This window comes from Carassius auratus, chromosome 12, assembly GCF_003368295.1.
Source record: "Carassius auratus strain Wakin chromosome 12, ASM336829v1, whole genome shotgun sequence".
In the NCBI taxonomy this organism is placed as follows: domain Eukaryota; kingdom Metazoa; phylum Chordata; class Actinopteri; order Cypriniformes; family Cyprinidae; genus Carassius; species Carassius auratus.
In genome coordinates this window covers 104,113-128,878 of record NC_039254.1, presented here as the reverse complement: position 1 = coordinate 128,878, position 24,766 = coordinate 104,113, and the positions used below count along the sequence as shown (strand labels likewise).

Sequence of the window (24,766 nt, the reverse complement as noted above, 5' to 3'; positions counted from 1 at the left end):
ATATATTGTTTTGATAAGTATTTAAATTGTTTAATAACTATTATATTATAATATTATAACTATATAATGCAATTGTTTTTGTTTAAGTTTAATGTCATATTTTAGTGTATTTAATATATATATATATATATATATATAATATTTTTATATATTTATTTATTTATATTTTATTTTTAAACAAAATATAGAAATTTACTAACTTGTTTACTAACATAATTTGCAATTATTTTTTATAGCTGTTTTGTTTGTAATGGCATGTTTTAGAATAATATCAAGTGTGTGATTTAAGGTGGTGTGATTTTAATTTTGCGTCTTATGCAAAAAAAATCTAAAAACATTTTTTTTTAACCTGGAGGTTATTAGTTCACAGGAACCTCAGTTGAATTGTAAATATTACGGTGTGTGACTCTGTAAATGGTTCAGTGCCATGGTGAAGTAACATGCACATCTCCGCGGTGTTGCAACAGGAAGTAGTGTGAGGAAGTCAGTTTTTCCGGGCAGTTGTTTTTACTCATAAGGGAAGTCGTGAAGTCGTGAAGTTGTGCTGAGCTTCACTGCTGATGGATGTCAAATTATCAACACAATGACTGTTCATAGTGTAAAACCCCAGTGAATCATTAATGTGAGCATCACTGGATCCATGCATTAGGACTAAACACACGCAACACCCTCATGTTTCTGAAGGCACTTCCCCGCTGAAGGGATTTTTAGGTGTTTTGTCATGTTTGTGTAACTCTGACCCTTCTGTCTATTACACATGCACCACAGATTACACATGTGCTCTGATTTCCACACTGTGAAGTGCACTTAACGGGGCATTTTCACTCTCTTAAAGGGATTTTTACCACGAAAATGAAAGTTTTTGCACAATTCACTCTCCGTTATATCATTCTATTATAATTAACTGATAAATTAAAACTATGAAAACATAAATGTTAAAATGTATTTTAATTCAACTCTCAAGGCAACCTTTTCTTTTAATTTTTTTACATAATCCTTAAATAACTAAGCACTAAAATAAAACCTTTTATTTTAAAATTAAGCTTATTTTTTATAATTTATTTTATTTTATTATTATTTTTTTTATTACATTTTATTTTATAAAAAAATATTCATAGACATATTAGAAAACAAAAGCTAATAATAATGACAAAAATGTTCTTAAAGAATCACTAAAACTTAACTAAAAATAAAAACTAATTCAAGCTATTAATAAAAATAATAAATATTTAACTTAGAATTTATTTTTTTTTAATTTAAATTTTTATACAATTTTATTAATATTTTTTTAAAATCTATTTTATGACTTTCTGTGGAACACATAAGATACTTTGAGAAATGAAATTTTTTACTTTATTAATTTAGTCAGATGTGTTTTTGTCTGTACGGTGGAAGTGAATGAGCACTAATATTGTCAAAACATCATCTTTATGAAAGACATGCTTCTTCACAAGGATCTGTGGTGGTGGTCGTTTCTCTTAAACGTTTAAATCCACTCTGAACTCTGTTTAAAGATGCAGTTTAGGGTTTAAACCTGATCGAACCCCGTTTGTGTTCGCACTTGAGATATTTGTGAATGAAAAGTGCAGATGTGATTCTGAGAAGCGTCCTCTTTCAGTCGAGGTTTGTGAAGGAGACATTCACTAGAGACATAAATAATAATAATGTCCTTGATGGATTGTGAAGAGATTGTGTTATATTGTGAAATCTGCTCACACTTCCTGAAGATGGGCGCAGCTCTGTTTGAGAGGTGTGTCTCCTAAAACTGGTTTGTGGTTACAAACTGAGACTAATGACTCTTTTATATTCGGTGGGAATACTGTGGTGTTTGATAGTCTGTTACTTTTTATTTTAAAATGAAGCTTATTTTTTTACAATTTATTATTTTATTTTATTGTTATTATTATTATTTCAGTACTTTTATTTTCTGTTTCATTTTGTTATTATTTTTCTTATTTTTAAATATATTTTGTATTTAATTTTTTTCTTAGTTTTTTCGATTTTTTTAAATCTATTTGTTTATAATAAAAAAATCATTACTCTTATTTGTCAGTTTTATTTTATTTCAATTTCTACCTTTTTTAATATTTTTAAACATTTTTTTAATGTTGTTTGTTTTATTTAATTACATTCATTACAATTTCCATTTTTTTACTTTATCATCTAATTAAAATTATTTTTTATTTAATTAGTTTTATTTTCAGTTTAATTTAATTATTTTTATCTTATTTTATTTTATTTTTTTTTTTTATTACATTTTGTATATTTTATTAGGTTTGTTTTATTTCATTACATTCTTTACAATTTCATTTTTGGAACTTTTTTATTATCTAATTGTTTATAATAGATTTTTTATTTCGTTACTTTTATTTTCAGTTTCATTTTATATTTTGTTTTTACCATTTTAAATATTTTTATTTTCATTTTTTTATTTATTTTATTAGGTTTATTTCATTGCATTCATTAGAATTTTTTTTAACTTTTTTTATTATCCAATTGTTTATAATTTATTTTTTACTTCATTTTATTTTCATTCATTAAATTATTTTACATTTTTATTTAATTTTAAAATATTTTTTATTTTATTATTTACATTTATTATGTTTGTTTGTTTTATTTCATTACTTTCCATTTCCATTTTATTTGTACTTTTTTATTATCTAATTGTTTATATTTGTTATTTTATTTGATGTTTTAGCCTGCATCTCCCTGCTGTGTGTCGCAGGGCAGACCTGTGTGATGTATGTTTGTCTCCAGCTCTTCTCACAGTTATAAATGTGCATCTGATCTGAGATGTACATCTCTTAAGAACGAGGAGCGTTCTGCATCCTTCCTCTGATCAGCCTGTTCGACCGCAGATGCTTCCTGCAGCTGCTGAGCACTTCCTGTCTGCGCCGAGACCCTTTTGTGCGAGCGGTCCGTCTCCGCTTGAGCTCCACCGCTGTATTTCAATAGCTGTTGATGCGGGAAGCAGGAATTCCCATCTGTCTTCCGCCGAGGACACTGGGAGATTTTATTTTCCCTGTGAATGGGCCGCTCTCAGTCTGAGAACCAGAGTTTTGTTGTGCTTCCCGAGTATGGAGACATGGAGACATTGTTTGACAGCACTCTGATGGTGTGTGTGTGTGTTTGATTGACAGCTGCTGGAGGATTATGGGTACGACTGCCAGCGCTGCTCCCCAGCCCACGCTGCATGAGAGTTTCCACGGCAACGGGATGACGGACAGCAGGCGGTCGGCGAGCTCCGCCTCCTTCCAGACGCTCAACATCCACAACAACAAGGCCAAGTCCATCATCACTAATAAAGTGGCTCCTGTGGTCATCACGTAAGTCCGGCTCTGTCCTGAGACGCCTGCAGTCACCGATCGTTCTCCTGATTGTGTGTGTGTGTGTGTGTGTGTGTGTGTGTGTGTGCAGGTATAACTGCAGACAGGAGTTTCAGATCCACGACGATGTTGTCCGTACGAACTATAAAGTTGGGAGGATCTCAGACAACATGCCTGAGCACCATCTGGTCCAGGTGAGAAATCTGAAATAAAATTGAATAAAAAATATAGGCATATTTAAAAAAGAATAATAAAAATGACAAAAAATACTAAAATGTAAACATTTATTTTTTTTTTAGAAAAAAAATTGATTTGTGTAAAATCACATTTAAACTTGATACTACAAACACAGTATTGTGTAATACTGCTCTCCTCTGGTGTGATATCTCTTATCACATGATATAAAGATGAGACAAAAACTCATACGGGGCTTTTTGCACCAATATCTTGTTTTTTTTAGGGTATAACTGCATTTATGGAGTTGTTGCCCATGCATCATGTTTTCAACAGTTAATGATATGAGATATATGATGATGTACAGGTTTGGGGGCGTGGCTAGTGTGTTAACCCTTACAATATTTGAATTGCATTATTTTTTCATAATAAATTAGTGCATTAAACTGACAGCCCTAATATATTCATATTATACAAACATAATAAAATGACAAACCACGAAATAAAGTACTAAAACTTCAACAAATAAATGAAATGAAACCGAAAAATATACAAATAAAAATGTAATGTAAAAGTAATACATTTTCATTGAACTAACTTTTTTTTATTAAATTAATAAATTGAAAATGTATGACAGTATGGTAAATGCTGCCACATTGTATACATTCAGATATTTGTAGTCAAATTAAATAAAATTAAATAACAAAATAATCAGTAATAACAATACATTAATAGGGTGTTTTATTTTATTATTTATTTAATTGTTTTTTGTTGCATTATTATTATTATTTTTACCAAAAGTGCAGTACATACAGTACCATAGTAATTAGTAAATTTCCTAATGTCATATCAAATTTTTGTTTTTGCAAACTACAGCATCGTGCGTGCTGGGTTTATTTATGCAGTAAATACCATGCAACAGGAAGATGATAATCATTCTGCTTTGGTGCCAGTACAGTAATGTTTCTCGCAGTGGATTTGTGTCTAAATGTTTGGAGCGAGCCGAAGCTGGTAAAAGTGTCCCAACACGTCTCTGTCTTCATTAATCACTTCCCCGATGCTCGGCGCTCGCAGGACGTTTGCACCTTTATCTGAAGGCTTTGAAGCTCCTGGTCTCTGTGTTTGCTCGTTAGTTTCTGTTTGCTGACGAGCCGTTGATGAGTTTCGCTGCAAATCAACAGATAACACGCTTGTCAAACACTCCTTTCCAGAACATTGTGTTTCTTGATGATCTTCTGCTGTTGATGCTCAGGTTTTCTACATCATGAAGTAATAATTAGGCGTTTAGCAGCTCGTTTTATAAAAGCTGGAGTTAATGCAACTTGAATGGCACGTCACAATTTTCATAATTAACATTTTGCAACTGTAAAAATCTTTATTGAACTCAATTATGAAAGCTTCTTTCTCTCGCCTTTTGTGGCGTCCTCTGTGCTACTTTAGTATAACTGATGTACTATTTTATTTTATTTAAATTTCAAAAATTTGTTTGTGACTTTGAGTTAAAAAATAAATAAAAAATTGTTACATTTAAATAGTCCTAAAAAAAATTTATTGAAAAAACAAACAAAACAAAAAAATCGCTCTCTTTCTATAAATATATATTTGTAATAAATATGAACATTTTAAGAATGATAGCTATTTTTTTTTTGTACATTATGGTTTAGATTTAATAAAAAAATATTTCAGTGCTAAAACTTCAATCAAAAAATAAATTTTAAATGGAGATTATTAAACAAAACTAATTAAAATCATAGATAAAAACTAAGAATACTTAAAAAACACTGACTTTAATACATTTATGTTTTTTTTTAAAGCAGTATAACAAATGCCACCACAGTGTATACATTTAGATATTTATAGGCAAATGAAATGACAAATAAATAATAAACTGCCTCGGTTCTGTTTGATATGTGATTTTATCTGCTGTGTGGATTTGATTCCTACAGAAAAAAATGTCTAGCTTGAATTCAAAGGAAACTGCTTTGGATAAAAGTATCTATCAAACGCATACATTTATTGGTGTTAATTTAGTGATTTTTACTGGGATCAACAACAAATCAAATCATTTAGCCATTATGAACGTTTCCATAGAAATGAATCATTTTTAGTTTGTGGACACACTTTAATCATGTTTGTGTGAATAATGAATAATGTTATAAACGACCAGCTTAAATGCTTTAAAAATTAGTTTTGGCAAACTCTGAAAGCTCGTTTCTGGCACTGAATAAAAAATTAAAAAGTTAATTGCAACTTGTCATATCACAATACTGGCATTTTTCACAGTTGTGAGTTTATATCTCATAATTCTGAGAAAAGTTAGTATTGTGAGGTATATAAAAAAATCAACAAAACAACAAAAAAAAAACAACAAAAGTAACAATTGGTAGAGAAAGAAAAAACTGACAAACTGAGATATTAAAAGAAATCTGAATTGTGACATATAAATTTGCATTTGTGAAAAAGACAAAATTGTGAGGAAAAGTAAAGAAAGCCAGAACATTCAAAAATTAGAGATTAACTAAAGAAATTCAGAATTGCATGAAAAAAGTCAAAACTGATATATAAGTTAACAAGTCAAAATTGCAAAAGAAAAAACTGAGAAATAAGCAAAAAAAGTCACAATTGCGAGAAAATGTTTAACCTGAGATATACAGTATGCAAAAAAGTCAAGTGCGAGAAAAAAGTAAAAACTGATATAAGCTTAAAAAAAAAAAAAAAAAAAAAAAGTCAATTTCCTGGAAAAAAATTCAAGACTGAGATATAAACTATTGCGAGAAAAAAAGCCAGAATTGTGAGGTTTTTTTTATTTTTTATTCGGTGTCAGAAATAGGCTTCCATAAACACCAGTTGAGTGGGAAGGAAAAGCAGCATTAACTGTGTTTAACAAGAGTTTTCTAAGTGTTAAAGCGCTGGCAGAGATGACTGCTGACCCGAACGATCACGCTCTCTTCAGGGATCCTTCTTCATGGTGCAGGACGTGTTCAGTAAAGCAGACGTCCTCAACACCAGCGGCTCGTACGGAGCGCCCAACTTCCGCCGGAGCAAAGGCAGCTTCCCGCTGTACGGCATGGGCCAGCCCAGCCTGGGTGGCTTCAAACAGGTCCTCCAGAGACTGCAGGGTGAAGGCCATCAGGTCAGTGCTCTGGAGAAAGCCATGTGCAGATAATGCTGTTGATTCAGCTAAATGTGTTTTAGTGCTTTCAGTAAATGAGCTGGAATAACCGTGATGATGACTGACTGTGAGTCCAGTGTGATTCGGCTGATTTACATGCGTTTGCTCTCAAAAGGAGGTGATTTTCTTCTGTCTGCGTGAGGAGCCCGTGGTGTTCCTGCGTTCGGACGGAGACTTTCTTCCCTACACTCCCAGGAGGAAGGAGAACCTTCATGAGAACTTGCACGATCTCGGACGCCAGGCGTGCTCGGAGAACCTGGAGCTCACCATCAGACGAGAGGTCAGAGACGCATCAACACAACACGAAACTGCTGTGTGTGCAGAACAGAAACCGCTGAAGACCGTGAAAGCAGACCTGAAAGAACAGAATTAAAATTCATTCTGTCCTGAGATCGGAGAAAAAATTATTAACACATATAATATAATATAATATAATATACATAATATTTTCATGTATCATATAATAATAATTTGTATCATTTTATATATATTTTATATATGTATAATCGTATATTTTTATGATTAATAATAATAATAATATTAATAATGCATCAATGTAAATATAATTAATAATAGTAGTGATATTTTCTGATCTTAGGTTTAGTTATACTTTTATTGAATTATTATAATTATTATTATTTAAGCATTGAAGAATATATAATAGAAAAAAATAATAATAAGAAGAATGTTGAATTCTAATTATAATGACAATTTATTTATTTCAGTGTGCGTATGTGTATATATATATATATAAATTAGTATTATTATTTATTTTCCTGAATTTAGGTTTTATAATGCTTATATTTATGCATTATTAAGCAGGGAAGCATACGTAATAATAATAATAATAATAGTAAATTAAAATAATTCTGATCTCAGTATTAAATATATTTATATTAATTCATTCTAATTAAATACTATTATATTAAAGCAGTGAAATATATTTAGTTATAATAAATAATTTAAATGTTTTCTAATATCATAATAAATTATAATATGATTAAAATCTTTTGCTAATATTAATATGGAATAGTATTAGGCAAGACAACCAAGACATTGTGTTGCTATCGTGAATAAGAACATAAAAACAGTTTTTTTTTAATGTATTATATAACCTTAATTAAACAGTGTTATAATACATTGTATGTAAATAATACTTTGCATGTTATTTTTAATTTTTTAAAAACATTTTATAATAATTTCCCCATTTAAACTCCAATGTTTCTGCGTTCCTGTCGTCTTAATTTCCGGCTAACATCACAGACGGATGTGCATGTGCTGATCCGAAGTTATTTGTGTTTTCAGCTCCAGGACTTCGCCAAACTCAACAACAACGTGTTCTACGTCTACAGCGACATCGAGCATTTTAAAGGAGAGCCTCAGAAGATCTCCATCAGCTGTGAGGAGGACGTTCACGTCACAGAGGAGGTGTTCAAGCGTCCGTGCTTCACCCTGCCCACATACAGGTGCACACATCTACTGCTTCAGTGTCACACGGGGGCTGAACCAGTGCCCAAAATGAGCACAAATCAGTGCTGATGGTCATTGTCATGTCCGTTTCTGGCTTTTAGAAATATTTAACCAATGAAAAGCATTCAAAGGAGCATGTGACTAAACCTCGTAACGCCATTGGTTCCTCAAGTTGTCAGTCAAAGCTCATAACTCCGCCCCGTGTTATTCAGAATGAAGTGCTACTTCTCCACATAAATAACTGATGTTTGAATAAGAGCAGCTTTTCCTTTCCTCAAGAAACGCTGTTTTTAAAGAAAAGAGAAGAATCTTGAATAAAAGGTGAATAAAGGAATCTGAGGTTTTAAATATAGATTGCATATGCTACATTATGCCAGTAGGTGGCGACCAGCGACTGTTAAGATGATATCTGAATCATTAATTCAAAAGAGATTGATTCAAAAACTCTGGACGAAGAAAGCCTTAAAAAAGTTTAGGAAACACTGGTTTAAAAGGTTAATAATAATAATGTAACTGTGTTTGTGCAGGTATTATCGTCTGCCTCTGCCGACGGAGGGCGCTCCGCTGGAGGAGCAGTTTGATGCGTTCGTGAACGTTCTCCGGGTGAGAGATTCTCCTGAAGCTTTCTGATAGCTGTGCTGTGATCTACATCAATCTGTCTGATGGAATGGGAAAGACATTAATGCATCGGAGGAATAGTTTCCTCGTGATGCTTCAGATGTTAGATGTCTTAGAGACGGTGGAATCTAAACACGTCAGATGCTTTAAAGCGCGTCGGAGCTGTAATACATAACGTGATTAGATAGAAGGACATCAGTCTGTAGATCATCAGATGCACTTTTTGATGTTTTTAAAGCTGACAGCACTTAAAGAAATGTTCCTTGTAACCATAGTTTGTATGCAAGAGACATACATTATAATTGCTATTAGATTTCACAAATAATTACAAAGAAATCCCAAGTGACACACTGAGTTAAATGTGAAATTTTCTTATAAAACACTAAATATTTTTTGCAGTGTAGATTTCAGTTTCCGTTACACATCGCATGTACTTACTGTAGTAATAACAAAAATATGCAGAATTACTGTAGATGTTACGCTGTATCAGTGATGCAAATAACAATGAGTGTAACTAAAAATCAAAACGTTATATTATTCTACATGCAACTATTGCATATATTTGCTCAATCCACGAAAAAATATTAGTCAATCTTTACAATAAGGTTCTATTAGTTTATGGATGAACTTGCATTGGGCAATACGCTTGTTTTATTCATCTTAGTCAATAACAATACAGCTGTTCATTTAATGTGCATTTATTATTATTATTGTTGTTGTTGTTGTTGTTAAAACAAACAACAAAAGCAACAATCATAATAATAATTGCAAAAATAAAAAAATGTCTTCTCATCATAAAATTGTATTATATAAAGGAATAGGAAGTTATTAATTAATTAATTAATAATAGTAATTAGTAAAGCAGTGGATAATTATATTTAATAACAATAAACTGTTTAAAAGCTTAGTGATGCATATGATTATGTATGCATTTTATAATAATAATAATAATAATATAATAATAATTATTATTCTTAATTATAGTAATAATTATTAAAGCTGTAAATTGTAATATTTAAAAAAATATTAATAATAAACACAGTTTAAAAACAAATTTACTATGCATTATGTATGTATTTTATAATAATAATAATAATAATAATAATAATAATAATAATACAAAAATGTAAAAAATGTTTTCTGATCATAGGATTGTATTTTATATAAGAATGTTAAATTATTATTAATTATAGTAATTAATATTAAAGCAGTGCATTATAATATTTAATAATAATAATAATAATAATAATAATAATAATAATAATAATAATAAAGAAATGGTTTAAAAACGAATTTAATAAGAATTATGTATTTTATAATAATAATAATAATACAATAATGTAAAGGTTTTCTGATCATAGGTTTGTATTATATAGGATTATGTTTAAAAAAATATAATAATAATAGTACAGCCTTTATTTATCTATTGACGGCTAGATCAGTGAGTCTATCAGTAGTTTTACCGTGGTAAAGTGTGTCGGTGTGGTGTTTTGTCTAGTCAGAGCTCAGTTGACTGATGAATGGGACTTCCTTCACGTGTCTTGTGTTTCCTGTTTCTGGTTTAAGAGGACAGAAGCTGAAGCCACAGATTTGTCGAGTTTAGATTAGAAAACAGTAAACCACAGGCTGACTGCAGAAATGAGTCCATGTCTGATAAATGCTTCATATTCTGTGTGATATCATGCTCATGCAAATTCCCAGAATGCTTTAAAACGAACTGTTCTGGTGCATATGTTGAGAGGTGCGTGGGCCACAAGAAATCAATTGTCTTAACTCTGTCCGCTCGCTATATAAAGCATCCTGACAAACTGCAGGACTCGAGCTGTTATTTTAGCCGTCAACAGAACCAGACACAGGAAGCAGCTTTATAGAAGAAAGAGGCCACTTCCTGTCCGGCTCCAAGGCTGTTTGTTCCCCAGGGCTGCCATCATCGGATCTCATTTCATCACTTCACTGTAGATTCAAATTCATTTGCACATTTCTAAACCGAGACTGCATTTCCATGTGCAGAAATATAGACCGTATGGATGATAATAAAGCAAAAACAGAGGAAAATAAACAGGAGATTAGTGTTTGTTGTTTGTGTAATTATTATTCTTAATCGAACACATTTAAGGTTTTGTTTAAAATAAAACCAAAAAAGTTTTATTTTGGGTAAATTAAGGATTCCCAACGCTTTCTTGTCAGCCAAGTATTTATTTTTTTAGATTTTAAATTTAATAATATTTCAATGAAACATTCATGATGATCTGAATGTGGTTAATAAACACATGACATGTAAGTAAATTTTACATTCAATTATTTAATATTATTTTAAATAAAATAATTTGTATAATTTTTGAAATATTTAATATATTTAAATTTTTTATATTTTATTCATATTTGAAAGGTTTTTTTTATTTTAATTTGGGTTTGTTATTTTAGTATCCTTGAGTTTTTTTTTTTTTTGTAATATAATTTTACTAAAATTTTTAGTTTTGTGTTTGTCATTTTTATTAGTTCCTGTTTTATGCTTATATATTTTTTATTTGAGTACATCAAGTTAAAATATGAAAATGAGAAATGTTTATTTGTCAACTGGCTGAAATAAAATACATTTTATAGATAGTTAGAGCAAAATACATTACCAAGAATTAACTAGCCTCTTCTGGCTCGGTGGTTTAGATGCTTAGACAGACAGATAGTATATCCCTGATTTCTTTGAATTTCATTTAGCATTTTTATGATTTTATGAACCCTTATAGTTCCCTCATGAATCCCTAGTTGATTGATGTTAGATGTAAATCGTTGAATTGTTAGAAGCAAACTTAGCAAGCGGTTTCCTGAGGTGTTTATCATCTCTCTCTGCTTGTGTCAGGAGAATCCGTCTCTGTCCTTGAGTCGTGACGCGTCGCGGTCTCTTCCCGCTCTGTTGTTCAGCTGTCAGGTGGGAGTGGGCCGGACCAATCTGGGAATGATCCTGGGATCTCTGGTGATGATGCACCTGACGCGGGCGACCCAGGAGCCCTCGGCACCGTAAGACCCCGAACACATGGGGAAACTGTGATGCATTTAATTTTTCAGGGTTCACAGATGAACATAGCGTTCAAAAGAACAGCATTTATTTGAAGCAACATTATGAATGTCTTTACAGACACTTAAGATCAATTTAATGCATCCTTCCTGAATAGAAAGTAAAAATGTATTTTAAAAAACAAAAACTTTTTGTATATTCATTAACATTCTTTTGCATGCTAAATTGACTTGGCAATTAAATCCAACAAAAGAGAATAAGCAAAAGCTAAAATTAGCCTGAATAACTGTACACATAGCACGTTTGTTAAATATACAGTTAAAGTGTGATTTAGCATTTACTGTGAATGTTGTCACGTGTTTATAGCGCTGAAGAGAATGTGACAGACAAACCCAGAATGCAGTTCCAGGTTATTCAGACCCTCATCAGCAAGCTGCCTAAAGGTCAAGAGGTCATGGAAGAGGTTAGTATTGGAGTGTTCAATCTAATATTTGTGTGTAAACCCTGAGAGACCCCGGATGAGCTGTGGAGCGTGTGCTGCTGTGTTTCAGGTGGACCGAGCCATCGATCTGTGCTCGGAGATGCACCACATCCGAGAGGCCGTGTACGAGAACAAACAGAAGCTGGAGGGAATCGCTGAAGACTATCAGATCCAGGTGAGCATCTGCCGGTGATGTCAGACGAGGTCAGTGTTTCTAGAATTAAAAACTGACTTCTTGCATCACTGAGCTGATTCTTCTTCTCTGGACAAACTGAAATCTGCCGTGTTCAACTTAGTTTTCGTTGTGGATCACTTGTGTGCAGATCCAGATTTACGGGCCACAGCTGGACAGATTGTAAATGAAGTGTGTTTTCTGTTTTCAGGGAAGCAGCACTAAAGATTACTTCCTCCATCGAACTCTACAGAGTCTAGAGCGGTATTTCTACTTGATCGTGTTTAATGCTTACCTGCATGAACAGGTACACTGTGTTTTCAAGCCTCTCTTTTAAAGAGTCTCTATTCATTTACGTATAATGACATTGTTCCTCTCTGTTCTAGTATCCGCTGGCGTTCGCCTCCAGTTTCAGCCAATGGCTGTGCTCTCACGCCTGGATGTACCGCCTCCTCTCCTGCATGAACCAATCAGAGCTCAGAGCCCCAGCTGACCTGCTCACGAAAGGAGCTCGAGTTCTGGTAATGTGTTAGGGGACACCAGTTATCATTACAACATTTTAAAGCTAAATGATCCTTCGATTAGAAGATTTAGTTCAAGAGAAATGGAATGTTGCGAACTGTGTTACATTCACAGTGATACAGAGTTTCAAACAGCACGGGCTTCTCAGAATGAAACAAAGTATCAAAATCAAAAAACATCTCTAAACGATTTAAAACTCTAGCCTGGATTTCAAATCTTCTGAAGTCACAGATTTCATTTAAGCGAGTTGTGTACAGTATATGATGTTTATGTGTAATATGGGCATTAGAATATTCCTTGGCTAGATTAGTAGATTATGGCCATCTATAGATGTATGATTCCTTTCACAGATTTAAAATGCTGCTGTTTGCTCAGTTATTACATTTATTACTACTTTTAATTAGAATCATTTAATTTGGACTAATATTATTAAATTCAGAAATACCAAACAAAGTCTTTTTTGTTGTTGTTGTTGTCTAAATAGCCATGATTGCTTGTTAGTACAACAAATAATATATATATATTTTTTTTAACAAACTATTTTCTGGAGGTATATCCACCTCAAATATCTCATAAACAAAAACTGTAAAAAAATTTTTTTTTATTTTTTGAGGTTTGCAATTGTTCCTACACTTTGAGATGTTTTGAATACTGTTTAAAACCCTTTTAACCTCATTTTTCTTTATATAACTTTAGTAACGGGGTTGAATGTTCATGCTTGACAAATGAAGCCAATATAACTGTGCAAAATAATAATAATAATTCATAATTAATGTTGTTGTTATTGGTATGGAAATGAGCAAAAAATCTACATACAAATCAAATAATAACAACAAAAAACATTTTTTTTAAAAATCTATTTATTTATTTGAATAGCTCCTTTCTCACAGTTACACGTGATCCTAAAATGACAGATTTCTTTGTAAACTTTGACTAAACTAATAAAGACGATGGATTATTTCTGAAGCGGTGTGTTGTGTTTCCAGGTTGCAGATGAATATTTCGCGCCTGATGTTCTGAGCACTATTAAACAGATGAAAGTGGCTAATTTCAGACGAGTGCCTAAGATGTCTATCTATGGGATGGCACAGCCCACATCTGAGGTAACTCTTCCCAGAAGCCCCTTCAGACTGACTCTGATGTCTCCTGATGGGGTTTATTAATACTCATCCACAGCATCGCTCATGTTTCAGGCGACCGGAGCCGTTCTGGAGTATCTGACGGATGAGAAGAGGAAGCACAGCAGTGTATTGTGGGTGAATTTACAGGATGAGCTGGTTGTGGAGGGTAACGGCCAGATCTTCTGTCCCAGAGAGCCCACGCGTGTGGACCAGCACATACGTGTGCCCTCGTCCCAGACGCAGCAGATCGAGGTCAGACGCTGGTCTCGCTTGCTCTTATATGTGACCACAGGCAAAACAAGTCATTCTGATTAGCGTGCATTTTTATTTTTTATTCATTTTATATTATTAGTTGCTCTACACATTGCCCAGCTTCTGCATCTCTCTCTCTGTGTGTGTGTGTGTGTGTGTGTGTGTGTGTGTGTGTGACGTAGACGCTGGAAACGGCTCTGAAGGAGGAACTCGTGGGGAGTCAGAAATGGCTTGAGGTGACTCTGGAGCAGGAGAAGCAGATGAAGATGTTCAAGAGCTGCGTGACGGTGCAGGAGATCTTTAACCAGCACAAGAGTTCACACCAGGGCCTGCGGTACACACGGATACCCTTCCCAGAATGCTCTGCTCCGACTGAAGAGGTGAAGCAGCTTTAACATTCAGATGCAATGATGAAGGCTAATGACAAGAGCTTCTGCTCCCTCTAGTGTTCGTCAGAGTCACTGCAGATTCTACTGAAATGCTTCTAATTAGTTCTGTTCAAAACGATTATTTTATTTTTATTTATTTTTTCACCCAGAAAAAATATGCCACTAAATAACCCTCAGATTATTTGATTTGATTTATTAAGGTTTATTTTATTTTTGTATTTTAATTTAGCATTTATTTAAAACTGTATTTATTTTATTTTTTAATTGTTCTGATATTATTATATATATATATATATATATATATATATATATATATATATATATATATATATATATATATATATATATATATATATATATATATATATATATATATTTTTTAAAGAAACCATGATTATCAAGCTCTAATATTGACAAAAAAGCAGCTTCGGGTATCTTCTGTATGATATCACAGATGCAAAGTCATTCAATAAAGATTCAGTTCTGATTAAATAAGATCAACTGTATAAGATGGAGATAAAAAAGCTTGTGGTTTTCGTGTGTCTCATTAAAAGCAAGCCTCAAAAGCTCAGAGTCTCTCTCTTTGTGTTCAGGTTGTGAAGAATGGTCTGATCGTGGTTAATATGACAGCGTTGTCCTTTATATGTACACTATCTCTGTAATAGACTTGAGTTTATTCTGAATGAAACCCTGGTTTTATTGAGTTCTCTCTGACAGCTTCATTATCGTTCTTTTGTGTGTTTGAGAAAGTGGTTTATGACAGTCTGCTTCACGGCTTTCATTGGGTCACAGTGATAGTGTGTGTGTGTGTGTGTGTGTGTGTGTGTGTGTGTGTGTGTGTGTGTGTGTGCAGGGCTTGGACAGGCTGCTGGAGGAGATGAAGTCTCGTCTGGCTGAAGACTCTCTCTCTGCGTTCGTCTTTAACTGTTCTGATGGTAAAGCACGGACGAGCACAGCGCTGGTGATCGCCACGCTCACGCTCTGGCACTTCAACGTACGTCTCAATCACACAATACTCAGATTATACTCCCAGAGTATCTCTCCTGCCTGGAGTCCAGTGTAGATTTACAGAGAAATCATGGTGTTAATGTTTCAGAGATCGTCATGTCTTAATCTCATTTAGCAGAATCGAGCTGTACAATTATAAAGTTTACATTTTGCAACAGTGCATATATAGAGAGAGAGTATATATATATATATATATATATATATATTCTCTTTATATAAAAAAGTTTAGGTGCAAAATTGAGATGCAGTTTTTTTAACCCACTGTCATTATTGATTTAAAAGGGGGACAAAAAAAGGGACAAAAAAAACCCAAATTAGTATTTCTAAATATAGTATATTTTACATTTCAGTCAAAGTGTGATGATGATAATATATATATTTCTTTTTTGTTACACCATTTCTAACGTATATGTAACAAAGCATTTCATTATTTAATTTAATTTATGTAGTTGATTTTTGAACCCCGTTGTATTTTTCCTGAAATTATGATAAATGTCTTAAATGGTGCATGATTGGATATTTGGGTTACTGATGAGAAATTGTCTTATTCACGTTATAATGTTTACACAGAAGTGTGTATTATTGGACTTATTTCTGGCAGACTGCAGCAGTTGTCTGTGTGTTGTCTGACAGGGTTTCCCAGAGTCTTGTGAGGATGAGATCGTGAGCGTTCCTGATGCCAAATACACCAAGGGCGAGTTTGAGGTGATGCTCTTCTGTTTTAGGACCCTTCTGTTTAATCTAAGCTTCTGGTTTTTTCATGTTTTGTTGGATGACAAATACTGAAACATAAAAAAAAAAAAAAAAAAGGTTTCATTTATAAACAAGACATGCAATTTACACAGTATACACTACAAGTCAAAAGGTTTTGAACAGTACCAGTTTTTATGTCTCTTCTGTTCCAGCATTTATTTGTGCCAAAAGCAGTAAAATTGTGAAATATTATTACAATCTGAATCATCTGTTTTCTGTGTGAATCTGTGTTAAAGTGTAATTTATTTCTGTGATGCTCCGCTGTATTTCCAGCATCATTCCTCCAGTCTTCAGTGTCACATGATCTTCAGAAATCACTCTAAAAACTTTATTATTATTAATATTTTAAACAGTTAAAAATCCAAAGATCAGTATTTTTCTGTCCCCGTATTTTGCATCAAATAAATGCGGGCTTGGAGAGCAGAAGACACTTCTTAATTAAAATGAAAAAGTCTAAATCTTGACTGGTAAAGTTGCTTTGCCAGCTGTGGTTATGGGTTTTGTAACATGAAACCTGGTTTATAGCATCTCTCCACTGTCTCTGAAAACCTTGTGAAGAACTGCTGTAAGCTCTCTTTATTAGGAACAGAATACGTTTAATTCAGGCCTGAACTCAGAGTTATGAAGTGTAAAACAGTGCCTGGTTTCTGACCCACATTCAGTGAATGCCGCATGTGTTTGGAGAGCGACCCGATGTGATCTGTAGATCCGTGTGTCTGTAGCTGCAGGTAAATCAAGCTCAGGTTCACATGCTGTCATTGATGACCTCAGGATGATTCAGGGCAACAGTGACCCGGGGGATCAACTCCCTAAACTGAGTCTTCTGTGACCCTCGACAGGTTCTGCATGATGGCAGATGTAGGGCAATGTGATTGAATAATTCTAACGTCAGCACATTATTATTTATATTGTTGCAGTTGTTGTTATTAACACTACTACTACTACTAATCAATTACTTTTAATATAATTTGTAATTGAAATATTTTTTAATCATTACTTGAATATTTTATCATACATTTAAGTGATTTTTGTAGTACAATATTTTTGTTAGAATCATTTTATTGTTCTTTTTATTAGTATTATTTAATTTAATGCTCATGTTTTAATTCAATGACTCAAGCATCAAGTTAAATTTGATTTTATATATATATATATATATATATATATATATATATATATATAAAATAACAATTAAATATTATATCAAAAATATTTTATTATTATTAAAAATATATAATTTATATTTTATTATTATTTACTTATTTACAGTAAATATCTTTATACTTAAAATTTTATTATCATTTTTATAATTATTATTTCTAATTTCTGCTCATATTTTAAGTTTTTAACTGACTCTAGCATCATCTTAAATAAAAAGAAATTGTACTTGGTTTATTATAAAATTTAATATTTATACGTAAAAAAATATATATTTAATATTGAATATATAATTAAAATAGTTGTATTTTATATATATATAGTATGAATATTTTTATTATAATATTTTATTACTACATTTCTGCTCAAGCATCAGGTTTAATTCCATTTATTTTTGTACTTGGTTTATGAAGCTTAGACGAAATGCTTTTCATCCACATCAAACTAACATGAGCACTCGTGGCACACCAGTCGTATTGTTCTATGAATAAGGTGTGTGTATGTTATTGTTACACTGTTGTAGGTGGTGATGAGGCTGGTGCGCCTGCTCCCTGACGGTCAGAGGATGAAGCGTGAGGTTGATCTGGCGTTAGACTCGGTCAGCGAGACCATGACGCCGCTGCACTATCACCTGCGAGAGATCATCATCAGCACCTACAGACAGGTAGAGCTACTGATACACTCTCACTGCAGTCTGTGTGGGACACAAAACAGAGAAAGAGCTCTTTAAAACGCACTGCTTCAGTCTGATACAGTTGCGTTTACACTCTTGATACTGTGACTGCGGAGGAAGAAATACTGCAGATGCTGCACGCTCATGACGTTAAATCATTTTACAGATTTTTTCTTCTATTACTAAAATTCTAATAAATATTTATTTAACCTTAAATATTTTTTGTTTTAAATAATATTTTTTATATTAATACATTTCATTTATTTTATAATATTTATTCATTAATACTAATTAATACTTTTTAATTGCATTTTGATTTATTCTAAGTATACGCACTTTTATTTTGTTCTAATATTTTTTTAATACTAATTGATTCATTTAAAATAAAACAATACTTTATTTGATTCTTAATATATATTGTACAGTGTATTTTTTCTGCTATTTTGTTTCGAATTTTTTTATTTTATTTTAAATGCAATAAAACAAAATACTACATTTAATTCTAAATATGCATGAAAAAACTTGCATTTTATTATTTTATTTAGTATTTTTTTATGCATTGAAGCAGTAAAGGAGAAGCATGATGAAGTGCTCCTCAAACACGTTCCTCCTTCACTAGTGTTGTAAATCTCCTCATTTTTAATAATGTTTGATCTGTAACTGTATTCTTGTCGTCTCCGAGTGTCCTGTAGATGGCAACACGTTTCCTCCGTTAGATTTCCACAATTTGTCCAGAATCAGAAGCTAATCAACTTCAGCCTCTATTCACACAAGCAGCACAGATGTCAAGAGCCTCCTTGATTTCATCAGAAGGATTCTGGGAAAGCCCTCTAGTGTTTGTTTGACGCTTCCTCGTGCATTAAGATCTGCAGTGGGCTGTGAAAGCCTGACGACCGACAGAGGTTTCTGTGATTGTGTTTCTTCCCTCTGCGTTCAGTCATTACAGCACTGGAGCCCGTCTCAGATTAGAAAGCAAACACTGATCCTTCTCTTCTGTCTCTTGTCTCTTTGCTTTAGATAAGCGCTGTTGTCCGAGAGCGATTTGTAATTGAAATGATCACACGATGCTTTAGTGCACAGATGAATGTGATCTAGTGAGAGAGATCTAGTGCTTTGAGACCCTTTTAAAGGGACAGTTCACCTAAAAATGACAATTCTGTCATCATTTGCTCATCCTACATGTGTGAAGCATAAAAGAAGATATTTTGAAGAATGTTGGATGCCTATGCTGCTGTGTTTCCCAAAAGCATTGAAAGCCTAAGTTGATGTATTTTGGGGGAAACCGAGCCCAGACCAGTTGCTGGCAGACTTTGACTTCCATGGAAGGGTTAAAACAATACGAAGGAAAGTCAATGCCTTCTGGCTACCGTCAGCTGTTTGGTTACAGAGATTCTTTAAAATACCTTAAGAAGGATTTCATACAGGTTTAAAACGTAAATGATGACAGAATTAACATTTTTGGGAGAACTGTCCCTTTAAGCATATGCTTCTATATAATGCTTTGCTCAGAATGACCATATTTTCCAGAATAAAGCTGTATAAATATCATCTTATATGTGTTTAAACTTAAGTTCCAAAGTTTTTTTAAATGTAATTTTCTGGAATTTTAGACTATCTCCGAATGGAAAAATAAAATGCATCTTATATGCCAATGCAACTTAAAAAAAGAATTCTGTCTCAACAATTCAATTTTGGCCTGATGTGACTAAATAATATTGTATGTAATTTTTTAAAGCCGTCATTTATGTCGTTTTGCATCACTCTGTTTCCATGGCAACCGCATCCCACTCTGGACCACTGACATTAGCTTCAGTTCTTGTGTGGTTTGTCTGATTACGATGTAAACTTTCAGACAGCTTTGACACCCACGAGCCTCGTAAATTCAGTTCATATTGCTCCTGTCTGTATCACACATGTCTGATGGATAATCTGAAAGCACTTCCTTCGCACTTTTTATTTTAATTAAACCATTGGATGCTGAAGCCAAATCATATCTTCCAGTAAAAGTGGAGGAAATGTAAATCAGTGCCTAAAGAAAGGCCCTCATGGTTTGGAAGGCAGTGTGAAAAATATTTGCAGAAGGAAGAGAATGTAGAGAGAAAGAGAGAGAGATAGAGAGAGACAGAAAGAGAGAGAGAGCGAGGGATGGAGCTGATCCAGACGGTGGGAATTTAGGAGAGACCAAGTCATTGTGAGTACTACCAAGTCTTTTTAATCATACATTATGTATACATATAATAAAAAAAATGTAATACATGGGTAACATTTGACTCTTGAGTCAATGTTGGCAAGAAAAAAAGGCAAAAGAAATCTTTTTAGGATGTACAGTATGCATCAGAAATGGCCTTCCACGCATCAGAGCAGTCATGAATGACTTGCATGCGTTTACTAAACTCTAGAGCTTTGACTCTTGGTGATTCTTCCCGTTTTCTTTTTTAACCAGAACGGTGCACGCTTTTTGTATGAAAGATTTGTAATTTTCTGCAGTAGTTTCTCTCAGGGGCTCAGTCTGTGAATGATGGATCTCTCTGTGTATCACTGCAGGTGCTTTTCGTGTTTAATCTGCTGTCAGACTCTTTCTGTGTGTGACACTAAAAACAGCGGATTTCAGCAAATGTGCAGAATTCTCCATCGTGTTGTTGATGTGGATTGTAAGCGGTTAGAAAACAGAGAGTTCCGGTGCTTGATTCTGATTGGCTGAGCTGAGTTCAAAGCTGTTGTAAATAACTCTACAAAGTAACATTCACCTTTGTTTACGTTTGTGTGTTGCTCGGCAACCACTTTGTTACAATCACAACTGTTTGTGAGGAACTACATTGTTTGGTGGAAGAATACTGTTTTTATTAATATCATTACACTTTGTTTGCTCTGTTTTATTCTGTGAAACCTTACTACATTTATGGATTAACCGCTTTATAAAAGCAAAAAGTCCTGTGAAGCCCACTTTTCACTTTTCAAGAGAGAGGCAGTATTTTATACTTATCTTTTTCTTAATAATAATAAAAAATATAACATAATAATGTTAAATAATGCTAATAATTGAATGTATTATATGATAATAATAATAAAAATATAAATTTATATTACATCTGATTATATTCTATGAATAAGTAAGTTCTTATTAATTATCTGATGAACTTTTACTAGAAATATTTTTTTATTATTGTTGAAACTTAAAAAAAAATTCAGCACACAAGGCCCTGTAAAAATGTGAGACAGATGAGTGAAGGTGAAAATGGCGTATTAATAGCCGAGTGTGTTTCTCAGAATCAGTCGATTGGACTAATTCCAGTCTTAATGAACTTCTCACACACAGCCGTTGTTCTTCACACAGATCAACACACACAGCTCGCTTTAATCGCCATCGATTGCTGCAAGCTCTCGTCTGCTGATCTCTATCATTGAATACGATGTGTGAAGTCAGAGAGTAATGAGAGGAAAACTTGTTTAATTAATACTTGAGGATTGAGCAAGGATGCATTAAATTGAGCGGAATAAACGCTGTTCTTTTGGACTTTCTAGTCATGTATGAATCCTGAAAAATAAAATGCATCATTTACCACAAAAATATTGAGCAGCACGACTGTGTTCAACACTGATAATAATCAGAAATGTTTCTCGAGCAGTAAATCATCATATTATTCTGATTTCTGAAGATCATGTGACACTGAAGACTGGAGGAATGATGCTGAAAATACAGCGGAGCATCACAGAAATAAATTACACTTTAACACAGATTCACACAGAAAACAGATGATTTACATTAGAATAATATTTCACAATTTGACAGATTTTTTCTGTATTTTTAATCAAATAAATGCAGCCTTGGTGAGCAGAAGAGATTTCTTTCAAAACCATTAAATTATTAAAAGATATTATTTTTATTGTTTCAAGAAATCTAATTACAGAAGAGTTGTATTATGAATTGCTTTATTGTTTTTATTATTATTATTTGGTGGAAACTAGAGTAAATATTCCATCATTGAATTTGAAAGTTGCTGAAAATGAAGTAAACGCGCTGAAGTTGCTTGGCTTTACTACATAAAGTCTGAATGGAAATGATTTGCTCTGTCTGTTTTGTTTGGACTAAAATCCTGAAATATGATTTAATATTCATGGACATCATGCAAAGCCTCTTAAGAAAGTCCACAGAAAACAGCCTGTGAGTTGATGAAAGCATTTCAGAAAATAGTGGAGAGAGTGTGTGTGTGTGTGTGTGTGTGTGAGAGAGAGAGCCATTAGTCGCTCACAGAGCGCTGAGTGTGTGCTATAGCTGTGTCTCTCTCTCAATGGTTTCTGGATGTCTGTTTGCATCATGTTTGTATTTGTGGCTGGAAAACGAGAGCGGAGCTGTTCAGGAGTCTGCTGAACTTATTAGGAACTCTCTCTCTCTCACACACACACACACACACACACAAACACACACACACACACACATATTCAGGCTGCTCTGTGGAAATCATGCAACACCAGAAAGTAATAATAAAAATAGTTTGATTGACTCTTTTATATGATCTATTTTAATGCATATTATACTGGCAAAATCTATTGTGTTGTAGAGTTAATATGTATTTATTCTTTTATATTGGCTTTTATTGTTATACAGTAGCTTTTTTTTATTTTAAGTTTCAATTTTTATTAATTTTATGTAATTTTATTTATAAACGGATGGATAAATAGATATTGAAGTATATATAATTTTAGCAGTTCAAACATAATTATTACAATATTTCAATTGTATTTCAGTTACCAAAAATAATTGACATTTAAATAAGTTTTTAATGTTTTAGTTAACAATAACAGCTTTGATCCTAAGCATATTTTATCTGATTTCTCAGCAAAAATATTCTCAAAGCGATGTAAACTGCTCTGCATGAGATTTGCACAGATTGCATCTATAACGTAAGTGTATTTTGTCTCACTGCACTTTTGTATTTTAATCGCATATTTGTTATTTTATTTTAAGTAATATCTCATGCAGTGTTGCTTCTTGAGGTCATTTGTTGATTTAAATACTTTTAAATGCAAAAAATAAGTACAATTCATTTTTGCATCGTAGTTTATGATCTCTGTGAGTCAGAAGTCCATGCTCCGTGTGAAAGCTTCATACAGATGGTGTTTGTGCTCTGTCAGGAGATGAAAGATGTCAGGAGGTTCATCAGGAGTCGATGCTAGCGTCTCTGCTTTGTTTTCTCTTGAACACGAGGCTTGAATCAGGCGTCTTCAATGCTGGCGCAGTTACAGGCGACAACAGAGTCCTCCAGAAACAATCCGCTCGTGATCTGTTATCGAACACATGTGTGATGTGTTTACTGATGGGTTTCTTGGAGAAATCCATCTCGCTAACTCCCAGCGAGCCCTGCTGCCAAATAAAGGTCCGTTTGTTTAGACCTTTCAGCAGAAGTCTTTGGGACTAATAACACCTTTCACACCCGAGCCGTCGCTCCAGGCCCGTCTTGATGGTTTATGTGCTGATAATTGGCTTCTTTTCAGCTTTTAAATGCGAGCACGTCTCTGAGCATCAATAAAAATGCCCTTTTACACATCACACACACACACACACTGTTTCCACAGACTCTAAAGCTGCATGCTGGGAATCATTACAGTCCTCAGATGGACAGACCAACACTAGACGATCAGAGTTCAGCAGCGCAGAGTTATATTCATATTATTCATACTGCATATTATTGCATTGCATTGCATTGCATGCTTGTCTTTCTAACCTAATGCAAACACTATTACAGTGTATGTATATATATATATTCTTTTGATGAAGATTTAGATTTAAAGCATGGTAAAGTATAGATACTTGTACATTCTGAGTAGACTGACTTGTAGTTGAAACATTCTCGTGCATCAGGTTTTTAAGTTTAAGTGTGAAGTGTGTTTGTCTGGTTTGGGATGCGTTGAATCTCTGATTGAGTTCAGTGTGTCTCTCATGTGAGAGTGAAGGGTCTCCTCATCTTCCTGATCCTGTGATGCATGTTTTCACATCCCTACTTCAGCGAGGGGTTTATCTTGTGTCCTGCCTTGTAACACACAGACACCTTTTAATACACTTCATCAGAAAGAGAGGTGAGAACGAGAGAACAGACATTAACATTCAGACTGCACGCCGGTGCAGAATACACCGAGGACACTGGTGGATTGCAACCAAATGCCAATTTAAATAAGAGTATGTATTTATTTATTTATTTATTTATCATTTTAATTTCGATTTTAGGTATTTATTTATTTATTTGATTTGTTTTTTTTATTTAAATGCATTTTAAATGTTTATGTAATTTATTTTATTTATTTATTTTAAATGTTTATTTATATTTTTAAACTTTATATACAATTTATAATTTATAATTTTTATTTAAATATATTCATTTATTTTTATTAGGGCTGGGCAAGTTAACGCATTACTGTTGCGTGGCATTGACAAATGGCTTGTTTTATATTTAATTTAATTACAGTAA

At 33.1% G+C, this 24,766-nt stretch overlaps 1 protein-coding gene across 5 annotated transcripts in view; it reads left to right on the top strand.

The window, feature by feature from the left end:
* LOC113111362 (paladin-like) overlaps positions 1-24,766 on the top strand; it is a 35,683-nt gene that overhangs the window by 7,475 nt on the left and 3,442 nt on the right. For 4 of the 5 annotated variants that reach the window (XM_026275988.1, XM_026275990.1, XM_026275987.1 and 1 more), the window contains exons 2-18: positions 3,141-3,326; positions 3,418-3,520; positions 6,454-6,633; positions 6,788-6,952; positions 7,978-8,138; positions 8,670-8,745; positions 11,618-11,775; positions 12,140-12,236; positions 12,325-12,429; positions 12,638-12,733; positions 12,813-12,947; positions 13,935-14,051; positions 14,142-14,321; positions 14,504-14,701; positions 15,564-15,704; positions 16,352-16,423; positions 18,153-18,293. In XM_026275988.1, the coding sequence (XP_026131773.1) occupies positions 3,154-3,326; positions 3,418-3,520; positions 6,454-6,633; positions 6,788-6,952; positions 7,978-8,138; positions 8,670-8,745; positions 11,618-11,775; positions 12,140-12,236; positions 12,325-12,429; positions 12,638-12,733; positions 12,813-12,947; positions 13,935-14,051; positions 14,142-14,321; positions 14,504-14,701; positions 15,564-15,704; positions 16,352-16,423; positions 18,153-18,293 (2,298 nt within the window). In that variant the 5' untranslated portion in view covers positions 3,141-3,153. Of the gene's footprint in view, positions 1-3,140; positions 3,327-3,417; positions 3,521-6,453; positions 6,634-6,787; positions 6,953-7,977; positions 8,139-8,669; positions 8,746-11,617; positions 11,776-12,139; positions 12,237-12,324; positions 12,430-12,637; positions 12,734-12,812; positions 12,948-13,934; positions 14,052-14,141; positions 14,322-14,503; positions 14,702-15,563; positions 15,705-16,351; positions 16,424-18,152; positions 18,294-24,766 lie in introns of those variants that run through there. The other variant, XM_026275986.1, reaches the window with a different exon arrangement.